Raw genomic sequence first — 19,746 nt, forward strand, 5'->3', positions numbered from 1 at the left:
CAAATTGAAGTGAAAAATAGGAAGATTTACTTCAAAAGACTACTTTGAATCTGCAGGATAATTTTAACATTTAAAAGTCGAATTCAAACCTTTAAAGTATTTTTCAAGCTGAAAATGTTCAGATCAGAAAGTTTGACTTGCTAGGTAAATCTTTAAAGCTAAAATCGTTAGGAATCAAAGTGAAAAACATAACAATTTCAAAATTTAAAAGTCAAAATCAAAACCTGTCAAATTTCAAGCTTGTAATGTTTATGTTAAACAAATTAAAGTATGCAATATAATTTAAACATTTAAAAGTCAAGCTTAACGCTTTAAAGTCAATTTTCAAGCCTGTAATGTTAGGAATCAGAAAGTTTGACTCGTTACCTTAATTCAAAGACAAAACCGATAAAAAACAAATTGAAAACCCCAAAAATTTAATTAGAGCAAGACAATTTCAACACTTAAAAGTCAAATTTAACTGTAATAATCACTTACTTTGAATACGTCAGCACTTTCCACCATTCGATAGTTGTATAGTTCCCCAAGATATTTAATTTGAGCTACGCGTCTCTGATTAAATTTCGGCAAATTAATTTCCATTCCTAGTCTGATATCCTCTAAAACTCCATCAACCACTTTAGTACCAATTTCCTCTTGATAACCGACCAACCCTGACAACAAACTTGCCAGACACCTAAAAAAACAACTGCTTGGTGATGACAACTATACCGTTGATTATATTTACCGTATGTTGAAATATTTTACATTGTGAGCACCGGTCAGGCATTTAATAGCGTAAGAGTAGGTTTCCTCGTTATTCCAATCTAGTCGTCTCATTAGTCGCATTATTTTGTCCGTGTTGTTTTTTTGTAAATCTTGATACAACATTTTTCTAATAAACTGGTGCATAACTGGTCGTTCCTTTTGCACAACAGTGATTACCTCTGGCGGGTTTACGTAATAGTAAGCGTTTTCTGAAAAAATAGTTTAAGTTATTTGCATTAAGCAGGCATCGGATACGGACGAGCAATAATATAATATAGTATATTATCTTGTATATTAAAAAAAAATATAGCTTTTAATTAATAACCATATAGCGCCGCACACTGGCGCTATAACGCTCACGGAAAAAATCGACACAGCAACATTTTTGACCATTTTTAACGGTCTGTATCTCCAAAATTCCTCAGCCGAATTTAATAATCAAAAAAGGTTTTGAAAGGTCGTTTCTTCTAGAATCAGGACAGTTAAGTAACATTCACATGACATGCAGTGCATTTGTACTGTTAATGGCAAGTGCACTGCAAGAAGTAGACAAATGACATCATTCACAATAAACTCAAAATTAGAATTAGAAAATAGGAATCAGGTTAGAATTTCAGAAACACAAGACATAAACGTCATACTAATAATCGTAACCATCGTCTAGACTTCGACTATTTGTTTTAAAAAAGATAATTAGGTACAAACTGAACAGACATTCATAAACAAATACAAGAAAACATTCTTTCAAATTTTCGAACTTTGAACAGTCAATTGACAACAAAAATACACATGTGTCAAACGTCTGAAATGGCTCTCCTTATTGGTTGCTTGTATTAAGGATTAAGGTGGCAAAACTTAAGAGTAAAAGCTAAAAGCTAGATAGGTTTTGCACTACTATTAAGTTATTAATTCAACAGTATACAAGTATGAACAGTACCGTAGTTTATAATGTACCTAACCTTTAGCAGTACACATACCGTACCGTTGCAATAGCCATCAAGTTTATGTGAATGATGCTTTATTCATTTTGCCTTAAAAGTAATTTTTCCATAGATATACAAGGTAAAGAAAAATGTGCCGCAAATTTTTTGAATTTCAAGCTAGTGCATTTGAAGCTGAGATAATTTTAAAACATTCTTTCTTATATCCCAAATAGCACTCTTCGTACTTAGTACGTACTTTTTAGGGTTTATTTATGTTGGTACGTAGTGTACCTCAATTGTACGTTTATAATTCGCACTTTGATGGATCTAAAATGTACGTACACATCTATACGTACTTAGTATGTACTTTTTAGTACCTATAATATTTGTACATAGTGTAATTAATAGCTATTTATATAACCAGTTACGAAAAGTGCGGCTTTGTGTAACGAACGAATGTTTGCAGGACGAGCAAAGCGTGTTTCTGCAATTTGAATGAGTTACACAATTAGACATTTTCGAAACGTGTTTCATACATGATTTTTTCTAATTTTGGATGGTAAATAGTTAAAAGTGGTACAAACTAAGTAAATTATAGTTTCACATCCAACATCTATGCCTACCTCCCGATCCCCCTAGTTGTTCCAAATGAAATATCCATGGTGACTTGTCCGTGTTTTGTTAATATATCAAAATTTTGCCACGTCAAGTATTGTTTATGCTGTAAACATTGCGAGAAATTTTGTGACAGATATTTAATGGTGCGATAATTAATTGCGTATTTAAAAACATGCAGCGATGGGTATAAGGCGAAGAAATCTAATGTGTTTACTAGAGAAAACATGTCGGAGTTTATAAATTGTACTTATTTTTGATTTTCACAGTTTAAATGAGTAAAAAAGAAGTTAGAAAAGCTAATAAATTGTCGTATTCATTTATTAACTAGTTAAGAAATGGCCATTACATCACTAGTTACAAAAGTGTTACTTTTCGTAACTAGTAAAACGTTACGTCACTGTTGTCAGTTTTGAAAAGTACCACTTTATATGTCAAAATTAGAAAAAATGTATTTTTCTACTCCTACAGGGATATTGGTTCATTCCTTAACAGTTTAGAGAACGCATAAGTAGGCAATTGCCAACGGTTGAACGAATACAGAATCCTAGACTTTCCGCAACTGTGCGATATGAAATAGACCAATCACAGGCAATTTTCAGCGTGCGATATGTTATAGACCAATCACAGACAATCTTCAGCGTGCGATATGAAATAGACCAATTACAGCTAATCTTGAACGTAAACAAAATAATTCTTCTGATTGTCATCCTCACTGACAGTTGGCATCAAAACATTGAATTTTGGCTTATGTTTTGAGGCAATGAAAAAGCCATTCAAGTTTCAGTTAGTGTTCAATTAAAGAATAAAAACATCTACTTTAATATATGATAAAGCAAATGATACAAACTTACAATTTACAATGAATCAAATCCATTCAACACCTCAACCTAAAAGACGAAGTTAATCAGCTGTCACCCGGTGACAATCCGGGACACCGGTCAAACTTTGGCTGCGTCGAAAACGTTTCAAACATTGTTTATTTGTGTGAAATTTGGTAAGTAATTCCAATTAGTCCGTCGACTGTAGTCTATAAAAAACGTTTATCTACTCCTAGCATGGTAATCATTCATTACATAGCTCATTTTGAGTTACGTAATGAGCGATTTTACCGCACTAGTGCGATAATAATCGATTTTATCGCACTAGTGCGATAAAACAACTTTAAATGAAAATTTCTGCTGTAATTGTTTATTGAATTTAAACATAACTTTGATACATTTTTTCATATTTCTCCTTTGACTTGGCAGGCAACAAGCCAGATACCACGTTTGCGGCAGCTTCTTCAATATCTGACGGAAGTTCTTCAGACATGTTCATAACGAAATGCACTTTTAAAAATTTGTGACTGACACTGTTAAATTGTCGCTTAAGTGATATGTGGAAACAAATGGCCACCATAGCAACAACACCGAAACAGTACAGCGTAGATGACAAGATTTAAGGGTAACAAATAACTACCCGTAGCAAGCATATACGAGACGTTCCTAAATAGTTCACATTGCACAAAATATGAATTTTTTTCTTACTTTACGCTGCTTCTGATGGTCGTAGATAAAATGTTGTACATCACGCGTGGGGTATGGCAAATTAACGTACTCGTGTGATCACCACAACTCGGTCTACGACCTCGTCGTGGCAACACTCCCACTCGTGACTATAAAAATGCTCATACCCCACTAGTAATGTAAATAACTATTATTATCCTAAATTGTATACGCAACACGGCAAACCGAAATCATAGGCAATAACTAAATAATGTGCGTCTATTTCTCTCTGTTTAATATAAATAAAGAATGATGGAACTATACTATGAGCGTATTTTGTTGCCTATGATAAATTCGTGCATTAAAGTAAAACAATTAAAAAATCATGCATTAATGGGACTCATTAATGAACGATTTTGGGGATTTTGCATTCGTTATCGTCCATTAAAAAAGGCTGTTAGGTAATACATGGTCGACAGAAAAAGTACTTTAATGTACTTAAAATATACGTAATAACTACCTGCTCGTACAACAATAAGTAACCTTGGTTGTATTCTGTTTTGCGTCAGACGGACGCATGTCGGACATGTCGCAAGAATGACCAACGAAAGATGGACCAAAAAGATCATAGAGTGGAGACCTAGGCAAGATGTGTTCAGGAACAGAGGTCGTCCGCCGACCCGGTGGACGGATGACATAAAAAGAGTAGCACCAAATTGGATCCAGGATGCCCAGGATCGAAATAAATGGAGATCGTTAACGGAGGCCTATGTTCAGCAGTGGACGAGACAGGCTGTTTGATGATGATGATGATGGACGCATGTCGTTTTTGGCACAAACTTCAAATTTTCTCCGATTGAAGTTGTGGATTCACACGTTCATGCACGACGTTAAATTAAAGCAAGTCAGAATTTTACTAAATTAAAGTAAGGTTTGTAGTTACATTCAATTTATGCAGCACGAAATTAACAACTTAGAAAAAATACGCATGCGCACGTAGATCTTTTGTTTATCGGCGTTGTCAAATTGTGTTTTTCGTACTTAAACTATTAAAATAAAATGTTTCTGCGAAAATCATGTTTTAACAAGAATTTCAATTAACAAATACCAAAATATTTTTTTCTACAAACATTCAATAATGATGCATTTTTCGCTTCCAAATCTCAACGAAAAGTTACCCTTTACTGAGGAGTTTCCTTTATCGCGCGTTTCCAAGGGTAGCGAGCGATAAAATTTTTTTCGCTTGCTGTCCAGAGCAACGGCCACAATGCATGCCATTATTGGAAATGTCAGTGTCACCAGTTTTATGTCAGTATTCAATTGTGTATAGTTTTGATCCTGTTTTTGAGTACCTACGCAGTAAGTTTAGTTGTATTAGATATTTAGCGATGTTTGTAGAAAAAATATTGTATGAATTACGCGCACAATGTGACTTTTATGCTCTCGAATGACGTTTCAATCGGCAATCATTCATGGTTTGCGCGCTTAATACATAAATAACTACTATTATTATTTTATTACCTAATTATTTTAATCTGTAAAAAAACTGTAACACAACCCTGATCGTTTTCTAGTTCATATTTAAATATTACAATATATAGATGATATTGCTGCAATGCTAAGATATTTATCTTTTTAAATGGAATTTTGGCAATGTCGCAAAACATTTGTCCAAATCCTATTCCGCCCACACGCGATAAGCATCAAAATTAATATTAAGTTAAGAAAGTTAAAAGTTGACCAACTTCTTAATAGAAAATTTGGTTGCATAAATATCCACATGTCATTACACATGTTGATGTTTCTTAGTACCAAATTAGTTTAGCTTCATTTTATTTTAACGTCGTGCATAAAACCACCTTAAAAGTGTTATTTTAGTTATGTGCACCAAATTAGATATTAAAATTGAATGGTTTAATGTGTTTTAATAAAATTACTGCAAGCTTTAGAAAAATAAGATTTCATTTAAAAAAAAAATAAGGCTTGTCATTGTTTCACATTAAGCCCTTCAATTGTAAAGGACACTTAGACCAGTATAATTTCTAATATAGTTTTTGCAATAACCTGCTTTAACTTCTTAACAGTTTGACCAATTTTAACAAATTTGGTATTGTTGAAAACAGCATTTCTTGGGCAATAAGAATCAACCAAAATATAGTTAATTTAGTTGAATCTTTCTGCGCCAGGGGGCTACTTTTGACACCATAACTAAAATTCCAAAAAAATAAAATAAAAAAAAATAAATGGAATGATATGACTTTTTCTTTATGAAAAAGTAGCCAAATAACATCCAAATAGGCCAGTAAAAACCGTTTTTCAAATTCTCGTTCCTAACCTGAAATATTGAGAAAATGAGATTATGAGATATGGTTGAGGAACAGTCTTATTGGGTCACCCGGTACAAGAAAGTGTAAACTTCCTATAACCCCATTAAATTTTTCCAATTTTGCCCAACACTAAAAAACTTTGTATTAACTTCCGTCGTACGTTACTGATTTTACAACCAGTAAATATTTTGTGTTAATTTATCTCCTTAAAATTAGTCGTGGTATTCCCGAGATACAAAGTGATTTATCAAAAAGTACATCTGTTTCGAAAACACCTTCCTTTTGTAGAGCAAAATTTGATAAATTCTAATATTCCAAACATCCAACCCATTATATGACACCACAAAAATGTTCTAAAATTATCCCATCATCAAAGGCACTTGGTAGAAATTCAAGAAAATTGCAGAACCTTTTTCTTTATCCTGTATATCGGTGAAGAAATGACTGTAAGTCAAAAATGAATTCCTAGCTCTAATTCTACTAAAAACATTCTTTTCAAATCCTTTTCATTCATTAAATTCGGCTAAGGCATTTCTGAGATACAGTTCAAAAGCAGTTTATATTTATATTTGGGCGATATATCTTACATCTGTAGAAATAAGTATTTGAAGCAATATTTTATATTATAGCATGGAACAACCAACCAACCAACCAAATTCATTGTTTCTTTTAATTGTGTTATTTGAAAATGAAAATTCACTTTTACCTGTAGTGTGGCAGGTCCTATACGATATACTTATTAAATTTATTTGCCATTTTGATGTTGATATAAACTCTACAGACACCAACTACATTACACACTTTTAAAACTGCATAAAAAAATATTTTAGTGAGCGGCAATACTATGGAATAAATTCGTTTAAAATTCAAGGAAAATTTCTTTCAATAATTTGCGTAAACACGTCTTTTATTGAAGAGAAATAGAAGTTCATTATCTCTCAGTGGATTATCTGCTCTATTAAATGATAAAGACAAAAAAATATGTGATCAGGTCATTAAAGTTGCACTTACTTTCGACTGAAAATCGAAATCTCCTCTAAAACATACAGGGTTCCATTTAAAAATAGAACTTAACTATTTTATTATTAATGGTTTAGCTGTAAATGACCGATGCAACTAGGTATAATCGGGACTTGAATGTAAATTAACTGTGAAGTATCCAAGAAAATACAAAAGTTACTTACCAATTTGCGTAACATATCTGGAATCTAAGGTCATGACTGTCTTTTTCCTCATCATCAGTTCCAAATAAACTTTAGTACGCTGATGCGAATCTGGACTGCAATACAAAAATCTACCGCACACTTCCAACAAATTGCAAGCCATCTCAATGTGGTGATGGGAAAAATCATGCAGCAACACTTTCAAACAGTATAACGCTTCAATTTTCGAATACAATTTAAACTTAACCAGTTCTCCGATAAATCTGACCACCTTCACTTTCGACTCGATATTAATTTGATCTTTCTTCTTCACGTGGAACTTAAAATCTTGTCGCAGCATTTGACACAAATCGTTACCGACCTCCGGTACTGCTGGATACAAAATCGCCACGAAACGAGCGTAGAATGGTAACAAATCTAACCTGTAAATATATATTTTTTACTTCAATTTATTGAAGCAGTCTACAAAAGCGTAGAAGCAAGCGTTTCAAATTCGATAATTATATCTCGTAAATGTGATACAATTTTGACAAGAATTAGTGAGTTAGTAGTGAGAAATTTGCGCGTAATAATAATAATTTGCTATGAGGATAATTAAACAAGACGTAACAACGACAGTAGACCGGTAAATGTTTGGAATGTTACGAATGTGCCAAATAAAGGGGTAGCTGTCACATTCAAAACATGTTCAGGGTTATTAACTATAAGTTACCCACCCCTTATCACCGTTATTATTGCTCCTAGAATAATAAGTTGTATATGAAAGTCATATTACTTTACGGGAATTTTCTATGCCTGTAATCATACAAGATGAAATCAAAGAATGATGCACTTATTTAAACGTAACACCCTGTATGTTATTCCATTTGTGAAAAGCGTTCTTCTTTCTGATTTAAATAATATGTCATATTTATCTTAAAATGTTAATGAAATATTAATCTGTGAAATGTTGCTATAATAGTCTATTTTGATAACATAATTACTGAAATGTCAGTTTTTAAACAGAATAATCGTCATTGTTGTTTAATTCGGCTTTGTTAACAATTTTGTAATTACAGCAAGTTTATTATTTCACTATGAATAACTCAAGTTCGGGTTTTTATGAAAAAACTAAACATCTGACAACGTGGCGTGTTAAACGTCAATGACGTGCATCGGCCGATATATTGCCGTCTACTGTACCTAATTTCTCGACAGAAATCAAACACTTTCTACCTGAGTATGTAATATACTATTGACAACGTCTAAAATCTAAACTGACAACCCACCCGTAAGAAATGAACGTGACTGGTTGGACTGGTTTTCTATTGTAACCCCTTTAATTAAATTATTATTTATTATTAAATGCTATTGTTCGCATTGTAGTGTCTTTGCCGCTCGTTTTTTTTTTATGCTTTTTTGCGCGTCCGCTTTGCGTCGTTCGGTCAACTGCAATCAGAGTGCGGAAAAGTGTCACTTCCCGCACTTGTTAGGTAAAGAACTATTTCCTCATTTATACATTGTAATTTTGTGATACGTATTCTGCACCACATGTGGAGCCCCAAAAAATAGTTAGAAATTAAACTGCACGCCGCCTCAACCGGGACAATTTTTTTAAGTCATTTTTAAAACCTCGCCAGTTCTAAACGAAACGACAGATTTTGATGCGGTTTGGACTATCATTGAACTTAATTTATTGGCGTTTGGTAGATGGGAAAAACTCTGACTTAAATGCACCGCCACTGTACTAAACAGGGTGGAAAAGAAGCGGGTGCAAAAAAGTGAGATTTTCAAGAAGTTCCCAATTGATCAATCATTTTCTTTGGTTTGTTTTAACATAAGGAGGTGTTGCTTAGGTCGAGGCTTAGGTCAATATCTCGGGACATTTTTGGCCATTTACCAATTAACATCCTGTGACTCAAAAAATATCGATTTATCCAAAAAAGGCGACACAGCAGTGCTCAATCTCGAATTAGTCATTTTAAGTCACGCATAGGTCCCATATTATGGGTTGTATAATTTTAAAGCAACTCCCTTGACCGATAGAACCATACATGGTGTCTAGAGGCAGTTAAAGTGGAAGAACAACTTGTGCAAACAATTTCAAGTTTCACACACGGTCGCTGGACACCCTATAAAGTCCTACCAAATATGGGGCTTGACATGAAAAGAACTCAGATTATGTAACAGATAATGTTGAACATACAACGGAATTTGAATGATAGATCCAAACCATGATATGATATCCATTTTCCGGAAAAAATTATATTTCTTCGGACACATGACATTAACATGATGTTAAGTAAGAAACGCCCAAAAACGTCCCGAGATATTAACCTAAATAACACTTCCTTATGTTGAAACAAAACCAAAAAAATTCTTAGTCAATTGAGAACTACTTGAAATTTTCACTTTTTTGTACTCACATCTTTCAGACCCTGTATAAAGCAGTGAAAACGCATTAAAGCAAAAGTTTTTTAAATCAGTGAAAAGCCAATAAACCAAGCCCAATGACAGTCCAAACCGGATTAAATTCTGTTGATACGTTTCAAAACGGCAAGATTTTAAAAATGCATAAGATTATGATTTACATTGATTGTATTGCTTTTAAACAAAATATGTAGATTTATTCCTTCATGGGACGGTATTTGACAGTTACCACCATTGTGACAAATTTAAATATATCCAAAATGAACGCGTTACCTGTCAAAATTTAACTTCTAAAGCGAAAAAGTACATACAACGTAGCTTAACACATCAGATCAGAAACATATACCAGGTGTCCAAGAGTACCCTGGACATAGGAGATTAACATGGGAAAACGGTTTTGAATTTTTTACGCCTGTACGGTTGATTTGATCGGAAGATCGTAATAATGAAAGTTGTAGTACGTATCACGGACTAGTTTTCTGTATTTTTTTCGGATCTCTAACTTGAGCCCTTTCGTCGTAAAACACAAACAAAAATGAGAAAATTTAAACTTTTGGCCTGCACTGTATAGGCGGTTGTCGGGCAACGAGTAAACAAATCATTGTTGCTGGTACGGTTGCTCGACAACCGCTTATACAGTGCAGGTAAAAAGTTGAAATTTGCGCATTTTTGCTCGTGTTTTACGACGAAAGGGCTCAAGTTAGAGATCCGAAAAAAATACAGAAAACTAGTCCGTGATAGGTACTACAACTTTCATTAATACGATTTTTCAATCAAATCAACCGTACAGGCGCAAAAAAATTAAAACCGTTTTCCCATGTTAATCTCCTATGTCCAGGGTGCTCTTGGACACCTGGTATTTGTACGTAAAAACTGTCAAAACTGTATTCATAGACCTAAAAACAAATATTAAATATTATTGACTGATTGTATACTGATTTTAAGGAATGTTTCATAGTTTGATAGATTCATGGAGTTGTATTTGACAGTTACCACTATTGTAACTTATCTAAATAGACCCACAATAGAACCAAAAAACAACTCATGGAACTATAAAATGCATAACAATATGATTTACACTGATTTTATTGCTTTTAAACAAATGTTGTACTTTTATACCTTCATGTAGTAGTATTTGACAGTTTTATGTCAGAGCTTGAGATTAAAATATGTCCAAAATAGACGCGTTACCTGTACTGTAGCTAAAACAAGCATTAAATATTATGTGTACTGATTGCACTGCCTTTGAGCAATGGTTTATAGTTTGATAGCTTCATGAAGAAATATTTGACAGTTTCCAAGTTTATGCCAGATGAAAATAAACAGATACACTGTCCAATTTATTTTTCTAACCCTGTATATAGGTAAATATTTTTTGTTGCTTTAATGAATAAGTTAAATGAAGCGTTGTATTAGTAAGTATGAACGTTTAAAAAAAAGGTTTTAAAATTTAAGTTTTTCTCAAATATCCAAATGTGGGGGGAATTTAAACATAGTTGATAACAAATACTGTAAGCGTACGCTGATAATCAAAAGGTTTAGCTTAAAAAGTATAACTTTTGCTGAAATTATTGTTCACATGACTGCTCTACGTTATCGTCAATGTTAAACTGCTGAAACTTACCTCGTTCGATTAACTCCAAAAAGGGTGCGAACCAGTTTCCGTCTGTTGTGTTTCATGTTCAGGGTAACCAAAAAATCTATGGCCGCATTATCAATCATTTCCCTATTGACACAGTTTGGCAGGTTATTCAAAAATGCTTCCAGCATGATTTTATTACTAGCGTTAGATAAAGTTTGGTCTTCAGTTTCTTCTTCGATAAATGGTGGAGCTTCTTCGGACTTACCTTCAATAATCAAACAATGTCAAAGTCAACAATAGTAATAGCATACAGGGTGTACAACACTGGATGTATATGTCTTCCATTTAAAATAACAATATTGCTACTTTTCAATACAAGTGACAATGTGGCGATGATATTTTAAATCAATAGAGCCTCACGCACAGTGGCGGCTCGTAGTAAATTTGAAAGGTAGGGCACAAAACAAGGGCCAATTAGCGCCGATACCAATTATTTGTGGTCTCAAAAATTTTTTGAGACCACGCCCAAAATTCTTACAATTTTAAAATATGTAATTGTTTTCAAATATTGCACACTAACGTTAGGAAATACTGGAGGCATTTTAAAAAGTCGCGAAGAAAGATAACACGTGACTGATAAGAAAAACCCCGAGTGCACGATCTAATTGTGCACACCGTAATTCGATCCGTAATTCGTCCAGATTTCGTTTATTTATTAATAAAAGCTTATTTATTTCCAAGATTAATACTTGGTATTAATAGAAAATTATTTCAATCATTATAAGATTTATAATAAAAACATGCATTTTTGGACTCAAAATTTGGGAGTGCACGTGCACATGTGCACTTATTGAGGAGCCGCCACTGCTCACGCATTACCTGAATACGCAAATTACGTCATACGTCATAAACGTTTAAGGTACTATACACGGTTGGACACCCTGTATGTGTAGGTAAAGCATAAACAAAATCTAAATTTTGCACAGCAAACAAATTTATGAACTAGTATGACTTACTATCCTCTTCAGTGTCTTCAGCTTCTGCAGCCAGATCAGAATCCAAAACTTCTTCCGTAACAGTTTCAACTGGAGCCGGAGGTGGTTGGTTTTTCAAATAAGCGGTAGGCAAAAACACCGTCAACTCTGGTAAATCACAGTAAAACTTTTGGGTTTCCATATCGCACCAGATACTCTCAACGTTTGAATTGTTTTCATCGAAATCGGCACCCGATCCCGTCACAATCATATTCTGTAAAAAAAATAGTATATTAAGTATGAAGAACCGTTAGTAAGCTTTCGATGACAAAGTTTGGATTCCAATTTGTCTGAGATCAGTAAAACTGTTACTGTTCCTGATGCTTACACTATCACGGCCTAGGTATACAAATAACTATTGTATAATATAACACACAGAACAGAAAGAAAAACAACAGAACATAACACAACAGAAAAATATATTTTTTTAACACCATTCTGGAGTTAATTTTTTGTTTTTGATAAAGAATAGATCTTAAAAGCTACGTTCTGTTAAGCTTAAAGTACGATGGTGCAGTAACTACTTAAATACGTTTCGGTAGATAGTGATATCAGTTCTCCATAGGGGAATGTACTGGTATATGAATGATTAATAAATTTTCACTCAACCACATATTACTTAAAATAGATGGGAAACCTTTATAGGTACAGGGTGAGTTGTTTTCAATGTTTAGTAAAGGGATTTTTGGAAACTAGCAGAGTTAGAAAGTTGGTTAAATGGAGAACGAATTGCAGTTTTAGAAGACCAATTAAAAACCGTTTTTGTACAATCGCCATCTTGGTTGATTAATTCCCTGACACTGACAGTTGATATTATGTATCTGTTTTAAGGTTTTGTATTAAACTACAGTTTTCAGTCCTAAAATAAGCTAAAATAAGCTAAGGGCTCACACCTTTTCATTTTATACATCGTATTTAAAAACACTCTGTAAGTTCGTTTTACTACGAGCATGCGCGAATGATAACATTCCCGCACTAGTGCGTAAAGAAATCATTTTCCCGCACTAGGGTGGGAAAATTAAATTATGATAATTTATGTGTCATATTCATAGGTATGGTTCAATCTTTATGACATTTTAACTCTTGTCTTTTTGATTTTGACTCTTGTCAAAATGTCATAAAGATTAATGATTAAAAAAAATCACTTCCTTAGGTTACCTAATTGCTTTTCCAAATTTTGAATACCCAAAAGCTTAAAATGTATTTTTTTAAAACTCATGTGACAGTTTTTAGGTTAGGTTAGGTGACAACGTAAAGGTTTTTCCAAATTTTTGACACTTGATTTGACCTTGTGCAGAAAGCTTAAAATTGAAAATTGAATAAAAACTGTCATAGTAAACAAGTTAGCACGTGTAAAATAAAAACACACACATCATTTAAAAAAAAAACAGTTTAAAAATTAAATATACAGGCAAAAAAAAATAAAAAACATAAAAAAAATAAAAATAAAAATCTAATACTAATAATAATTAGTATAATAATAAAAATAATAATTTGTATAATTTTTTTTATTAAATATAAATATTTGTTTTCTTATTTTATTAGTATTTTAAAATTTTGAGTAAAACTGTAACAACTATGTCACGTGACTTTGATGATTTGTGATTTTTGAGCTTGCAACACTGTAAAGACTAGTTGAGATTGTCAAAAACAGTAATATAAACTTCAAAACGCAGTTTAAACTTTGGAAAATTGATAAATAAAATTTAGACAGTTGTAAAAACTGAAACTGGAAAATACGTGTCAGGTGACTTGGATAATTAAGTTTTTGAGCTTGCAACACTGTAAAGACCTGTTGACATAGTCAAAAACAGTGACGTGACCTTCAAAACGCAATTTAAATTTGGAAAATTGATAAATAAAATGTTGTAAAAACTTAAATTGCAAAGTACACATCACTTGACGTTGATAATGCAATTCTGAGCTTGCACCGGAATTCGTACTTTTCTTCAAACTTTCCAGGCGCATTATTTTTTATTTCTAAAAATACATTTCCACAGCAACTTTGCGCGTAGAATCCAGTAGTGTAAATAGTTTTTTTCTATTAGACATGGTTTTTGAGATACGCACAAAAAAATCGTTAAAAAGAAAAAATGTATGTAACATAATATATCTCAAAAATCGTGTCCAATAGGAAAAAACTATTTACCTACACTACTAGATTCTACGCAAAAAGTTGCTCTAGAAATGTATTTTCAGAAATACAAAACAATGCACCTGGAAGATGCTAGCACACAGTTTTGAAGAAAAGTATGAATTCTGAGAAAGTACTACCCCTCCTTATAACCTAAAACTATAATCATTTTGACATTCAATCCATATCACATTTTTAATCACTGACATATGTTTTTTGGCTGGTGATTGTGATGCAACAGTCAGAAGTCACTAAACAGACTATATTTCTTTGAACTCTTTGAAAATCAAATATCTCAACAAAAAGCAAGCAAAAAGGCTTTAAATTAAAAATTATCTGATAAAAACCCCTCTAAAAAATTTAAAAAATTTACCAAGATATAAACTAACTTAAAAAAGAATATGCAGTTTAAAAATTGTAACCTACTTAATTATGAAACACTTACCTCTTCAGCTTTTGGTAAGTTTTGTACTTTAAGTATTGGTAGATCCTCATCCAGAGTCTCAGCAAAACTTTGGGTATTAGCCAGTAATTTTTCATAGTTTAACTGCATACTTTCCAGTTTTTCTTTACGTTCCTGACTCAATTCTCCTTTTGTTTGTAAAATTTTGACATTCTGTTTCTCAAAATTTTGCAGCTCCTGATGATCCTTCACTAAATGTTTGCTCAGTGACAAATAGTAGTCTTTTAGCAATCCTCTAACATTTTGCTGCTTTTCAGGTGGTAAAAAAGTGCTTTTAGGTAGTGTAATTTCCACTTTGGCTGAAAGCTCTCTAATCCGTCTCGGAATCAACCCAGCATAGTCATCACCACAATGTTTACAAAAACTCAAAATAATTGAAACATTAACATGTTCTTCTTTATCCATATTTATTAATGTTGTTAAAACAGAGCCTAATAGTGAAAAGGCATTTTTATTTGAAAAAACACCTGATTGAACCAGCTCAGCATAGAAGCGCAGATCCACTCTTAGTTTGCTGGGATTTGAAATTTTTTCATTTGCCTTGATTGCCAAAGCCTTTTGCCAGTTTTCAAATAAATGTTGTGAAAACTCTGCATAAGTTTGGTGCAAAATGCTACACAATTTTACTGCAGCAGGCACATCAGCCATTTTTAGTTTTGATTCAACTATAGCAGAAGCCACTTCAGAGATATACTTGGACAAATTTAATCCAGCCATGTCTTTAAGATACACATCAATTTGGACAGAGGTAAAGTTTTTGATTTTTTTAACAAATGCTGTGTTTTTCTTCAAACTTGAGTCAAGCTTACTAAAATCCGAGTCGGCTGGCCTGGACTGTGATGCATTCTGGTTGGCATTTCGCAGATCCTGTTTCAGTTTTAGTTTTTGTTCCACATCCTTTATAAAGTTTGTTAATTCCTCAATTTCCTTTTCTTGAGAAACACTTTCAGATTGAGGGGGTTCCTCTGTGGTGACTCCTTCCATAGCCATTTTAAACCTTAAATTTCTATGGTTTTTGTTTAAACTCACTATCACCACATAGTTTTCTAATTGTATTGTTGGTCTTTCTTAGGTTTTACGGTCTTGAGCGGCTAGGACAATTCCGCCCGAAATACTCACATTGATTAAGAATAAGTAAAATAAACAATTAACTACAGAAATCAAAACATTTGAAGCTTGAAGCACTTGGAACAACCAACACGAAATTGTAAGGTTAGGAAGTCAATTTGACAGTGTGACTTGATTAACTAGTGCTGGGCAAAATACCTTGAAGTAGGGAAATTTTTAGAGATGGGTCGAAACGTTTATTCTGTCTTTTTACAATTGATTTTTTACTTTTTAATTTTCCATACGTGTGTAATATATGGCAGATTTCTAAACTTTGAAAATACTGTTTTAATAATTGATTATTTGTTCATCACAGGCATTTTATCTAGTTCAACTTTATGTATTAATGTCCGACAGGGCTATTATTTCATCAATAATGACAAGTATTAAGGTCAATTATCTAAGAAATAATGCCCTAGGGCGTTATTTTTCATAATGGCCTCAGGTGAGAGCATTATTTTTATGATGCCCTATCTGACCATTTTTTAAATACATATCTACAGAATGAAAGTCGGAAATTAAACATTGAAGACACCACAGGCATTATAGGAAATAATGACCACGGTCGAAGTAGACCTCTCGAGCCAGAGGCTCTCGTGTTCTACCCTATCGACCTCATACATATTATTGTCCTTATAATGCCTTTGGTATCTTAATTACTATTGTTCATGCCGTAAGATGTAATAAAAGATTTTTATGTTTCACTTATACGTTATAAATACATACAATACCTTGGAAACGGTGTAAGTTATACTGTTCATAACAACCTGAGGGCATTATAGGCGGGCGTTATCATAACGCCCTGAAACCTTTTTTAATCTTAGCAATGGCATTTTTATTCTTTCCTGCGATAAAAACTACGTATTGCCTACCTTAGGATGCTCTTGACTTTTTAGGTGATAAACTTTCGTTAGCTTTTGCTGCATTTTTTATATTTTCTAAAATTTCTTCACATCATTCAGGTAAAATAAACAGTAAACAACATACCGGTAAAGGTATACCTTTACCGGTATGTGCATTTGAAGCTGATTTTGGAGCAAATTATTGTTACAAAGTCTGTTATTACTGCAAATTATTGTTACTTATCAAAAAGAACCCAGTAAAGTGTAAACATTATTTTGGGAGAAAATACGGTGGATCGAATTAGTTTTGGATCGCTTTATACAGTGCGTTTTTTTTAACGCGCAACATAGGAAGCCCATGTTAGACCATGTTATTTTGGAACTGCAGGTCTAAAACTTGACTGGTGTGTCTTTAGTATCCTGAAGCTTAAGTAAGTTTACCAATTTGGTCTAAAAAGTGATTAAAAACTGGCAAAAAATATTTTTTTTTCGAAAAGATTTTATCGTTTCATATTCCCTGTATGCATTGTTGTTCTTTGTTGTTTTTGATATCGGCAGGGCAGGTAGCAGGTAGAATGACATATTTTGACTGCATCATGGCCCGACATCTTTTGAACGTCAAAAGGGCATTTTGTGATTGTTTGGAATACTGTTTGGCTTCAAACCGGGGTCACTATGAACAATTTACTTATAAAAAATACTTCTTTTGTTCTTAACTTTCTTGATATAAAGTTAATGATCACCCTGTTTTACTTTCTACGCCAAATTTTACCTGCTACCTGCCGTGCCAGTATGAAAAACAAGCACCTATCATACATACAAGGAGTATGGAAATATAAAATCTTTTCGAAAAAAGATGATTTTTTGCAAGTTTTTAATCACTTTTTAGGCCGAAGTGGTAAACTTACTTAAGCTTCAGGGTACGAAACAACCACCTGTCAAGTTTTATACTTCTAGTTCCAAAATAACATGGTCTGACATGTGCTTAAAAATTTAACACGTAAAATCCTATGTTGCGCGTTAAAAAAAACGCACTGTATTTGCTTCAATTATTTTGAAGCAAATTATATTTGGTCGTTTTTTTTTTGGGAAAATTTGCTGGTGGATCATTTTTTTTAGACGCATTTATTTTGGGTAAAATTATTTTGGATAAAAACCGGCATCCCCCGAGTGTAGTGATGGTGTCGGAACAATTGCGGAAGTGTTTAGCAGAGTACCCGAAACGGAAGTAGGACTTACGCGTACAGGTCGACAAATAAAAATACCAAACCGGTTTTTGTAAAATCGTTATTTTAATTTGAAATTAAGTTTGGTTGATTCATGTTAAATGGTCAAATTTTATTATTTTGTGTAGTACGTACGAAACATTTATTATCATAGGTTCTCAGGTTTCACTCCTCTGCTTATAGATCGAGATCGTGTCTCAGGTGGGTATGTTAGATCCCAAATGTGTGTAGATATTTTTATTTCATATGATTCATGATTTCATGTATCTCCAAAACTATAAAAGATATCGAAAAACTTTAATAATTGAAACTTGTAGAAAACTTAATCCGCTTTTATTTTGTCATATCGGTAGAAGATATAAGCCAGTTGTATGCTAATAACTTTTTACAAATAGTTTTAACCAATAATGACTATTACATTAATGCGATTTGGGTTATTCACTAGTTATGCCTCTGACGTTCTTATTATAACCTCATTAATTAGCTGTTATCCATCACACTTGTCACCAAAAACTTTTGGTTAAAACTTATTTCCAATAGTGAGTTATGAGTGGTAATTGTGCAAAATGGGGATTGGTGGATTTGATGCGTTTGATAAAAGTGATCTGCTTGTGTAAATAATAAAGTTTTGAATTATTGTTTCTATATTGTCAGGGTTTGGTTGCATGGTTGAGTTTTTCTTTTCAATGGAAGATCAAAATTTATACAAATATGTCCTCAGCATAAATTAAGTAATGATATGTCTAGGTTTCTCTACACATGGAATATAATTGAAAGAATTCGTTTTTGCTTAAGTCAATTAACCATAAAAGCGTAAATATCTCATTTGGAGTCATTTGGTGGCCTATGATTATGATTTTTTTTTTAAATACCTAGGAAGTTGGATCACCAGGGATCTGAACCCTGACATAGAAATTAGATCCCGTATAGAGCAAGCTAGAGCCAATTTCATTAAAATGCGGAACCTGTTAACCGACAGAACACTTAATTTAAACATAAGATTCAACTTCGTTAGATGTTATGTGTATTCCACGTTACTGTATGAAGTCCAGGTCTGGACGCTAAAAGTCACCAGTATTAACAAGCTGGAAGCATTAGAGATGTGGGTATATCGCAGAATGCTGCGCATTCCATGGACCGATCATACCACCAATCAAGAGGTCTTACATAGAATGAACAAATATCGAACACTTCTCGAGACAATAAAAAAAGCGAAAGACTGCTTACATTGGAAATGTCAGGACACAGGACAAGAACAGATTCCTACAACTGATTATGAAGGGGAAGACTGAGGGAAAACGTGGTCCCGGACACATAACGGAAACATAAGGGATTGGACAGGCTTAGATTCAAACTCCCTAATAAGAAAAGCCCAAGACAGAGACGAATTTGCCAGCATTGTTGCCGATCTTCATTAAATGGAGAAGGCACTTCAAGAAGAAAAATGGTTATGAATAAGGACCACAAATTTTTTCCAATCAATCTTTTTGAATGCATCCTAGACGGAATCTCACCAATTTTATATGGGTTATTTTGCTATCAGCCAAAATAAGTACTTACCTATATTTTTTCTTAAACTATATACCAAAATAACCACACTGGGTTGGTTTTAACTTCTGTGTTAATGCGAGACTCCAAATTTCAATATGAAATAATTCGTTGAATCTGAACCACTAACCATAGTTTT

General features: G+C 33.1%; 1 protein-coding gene across 1 annotated transcript in view; it reads right to left on the reverse strand.

Moving 5' to 3' along the window:
* Upf2 (UPF2 regulator of nonsense mediated mRNA decay) overlaps positions 1 to 16,098 on the reverse strand; it is a 39,340-nt gene extending 23,242 nt beyond the window's left edge. Inside the window, exons 1-6 of the mRNA XM_081982635.1 lie at positions 14,867 to 16,098; positions 12,270 to 12,501; positions 11,296 to 11,518; positions 7,284 to 7,684; positions 728 to 956; positions 478 to 676 (exon numbers count right to left, since the gene is read on the reverse strand). Coding sequence (XP_081838761.1) covers positions 478 to 676; positions 728 to 956; positions 7,284 to 7,684; positions 11,296 to 11,518; positions 12,270 to 12,501; positions 14,867 to 15,874 — 2,292 coding nt within the window. The 5' untranslated portion in view covers positions 15,875 to 16,098. The remainder of the gene's footprint in view (positions 1 to 477; positions 677 to 727; positions 957 to 7,283; positions 7,685 to 11,295; positions 11,519 to 12,269; positions 12,502 to 14,866) is intronic.
* Positions 16,099 to 19,746: the final 3,648 nt, after the last annotated feature.

This window comes from Ips typographus, linkage group LG6 (assembly GCF_016097725.1).
Source record: "Ips typographus isolate SLU linkage group LG6, UJ_Ityp_2.0, whole genome shotgun sequence".
Lineage (NCBI taxonomy): Eukaryota > Metazoa > Arthropoda > Insecta > Coleoptera > Curculionidae > Ips > Ips typographus.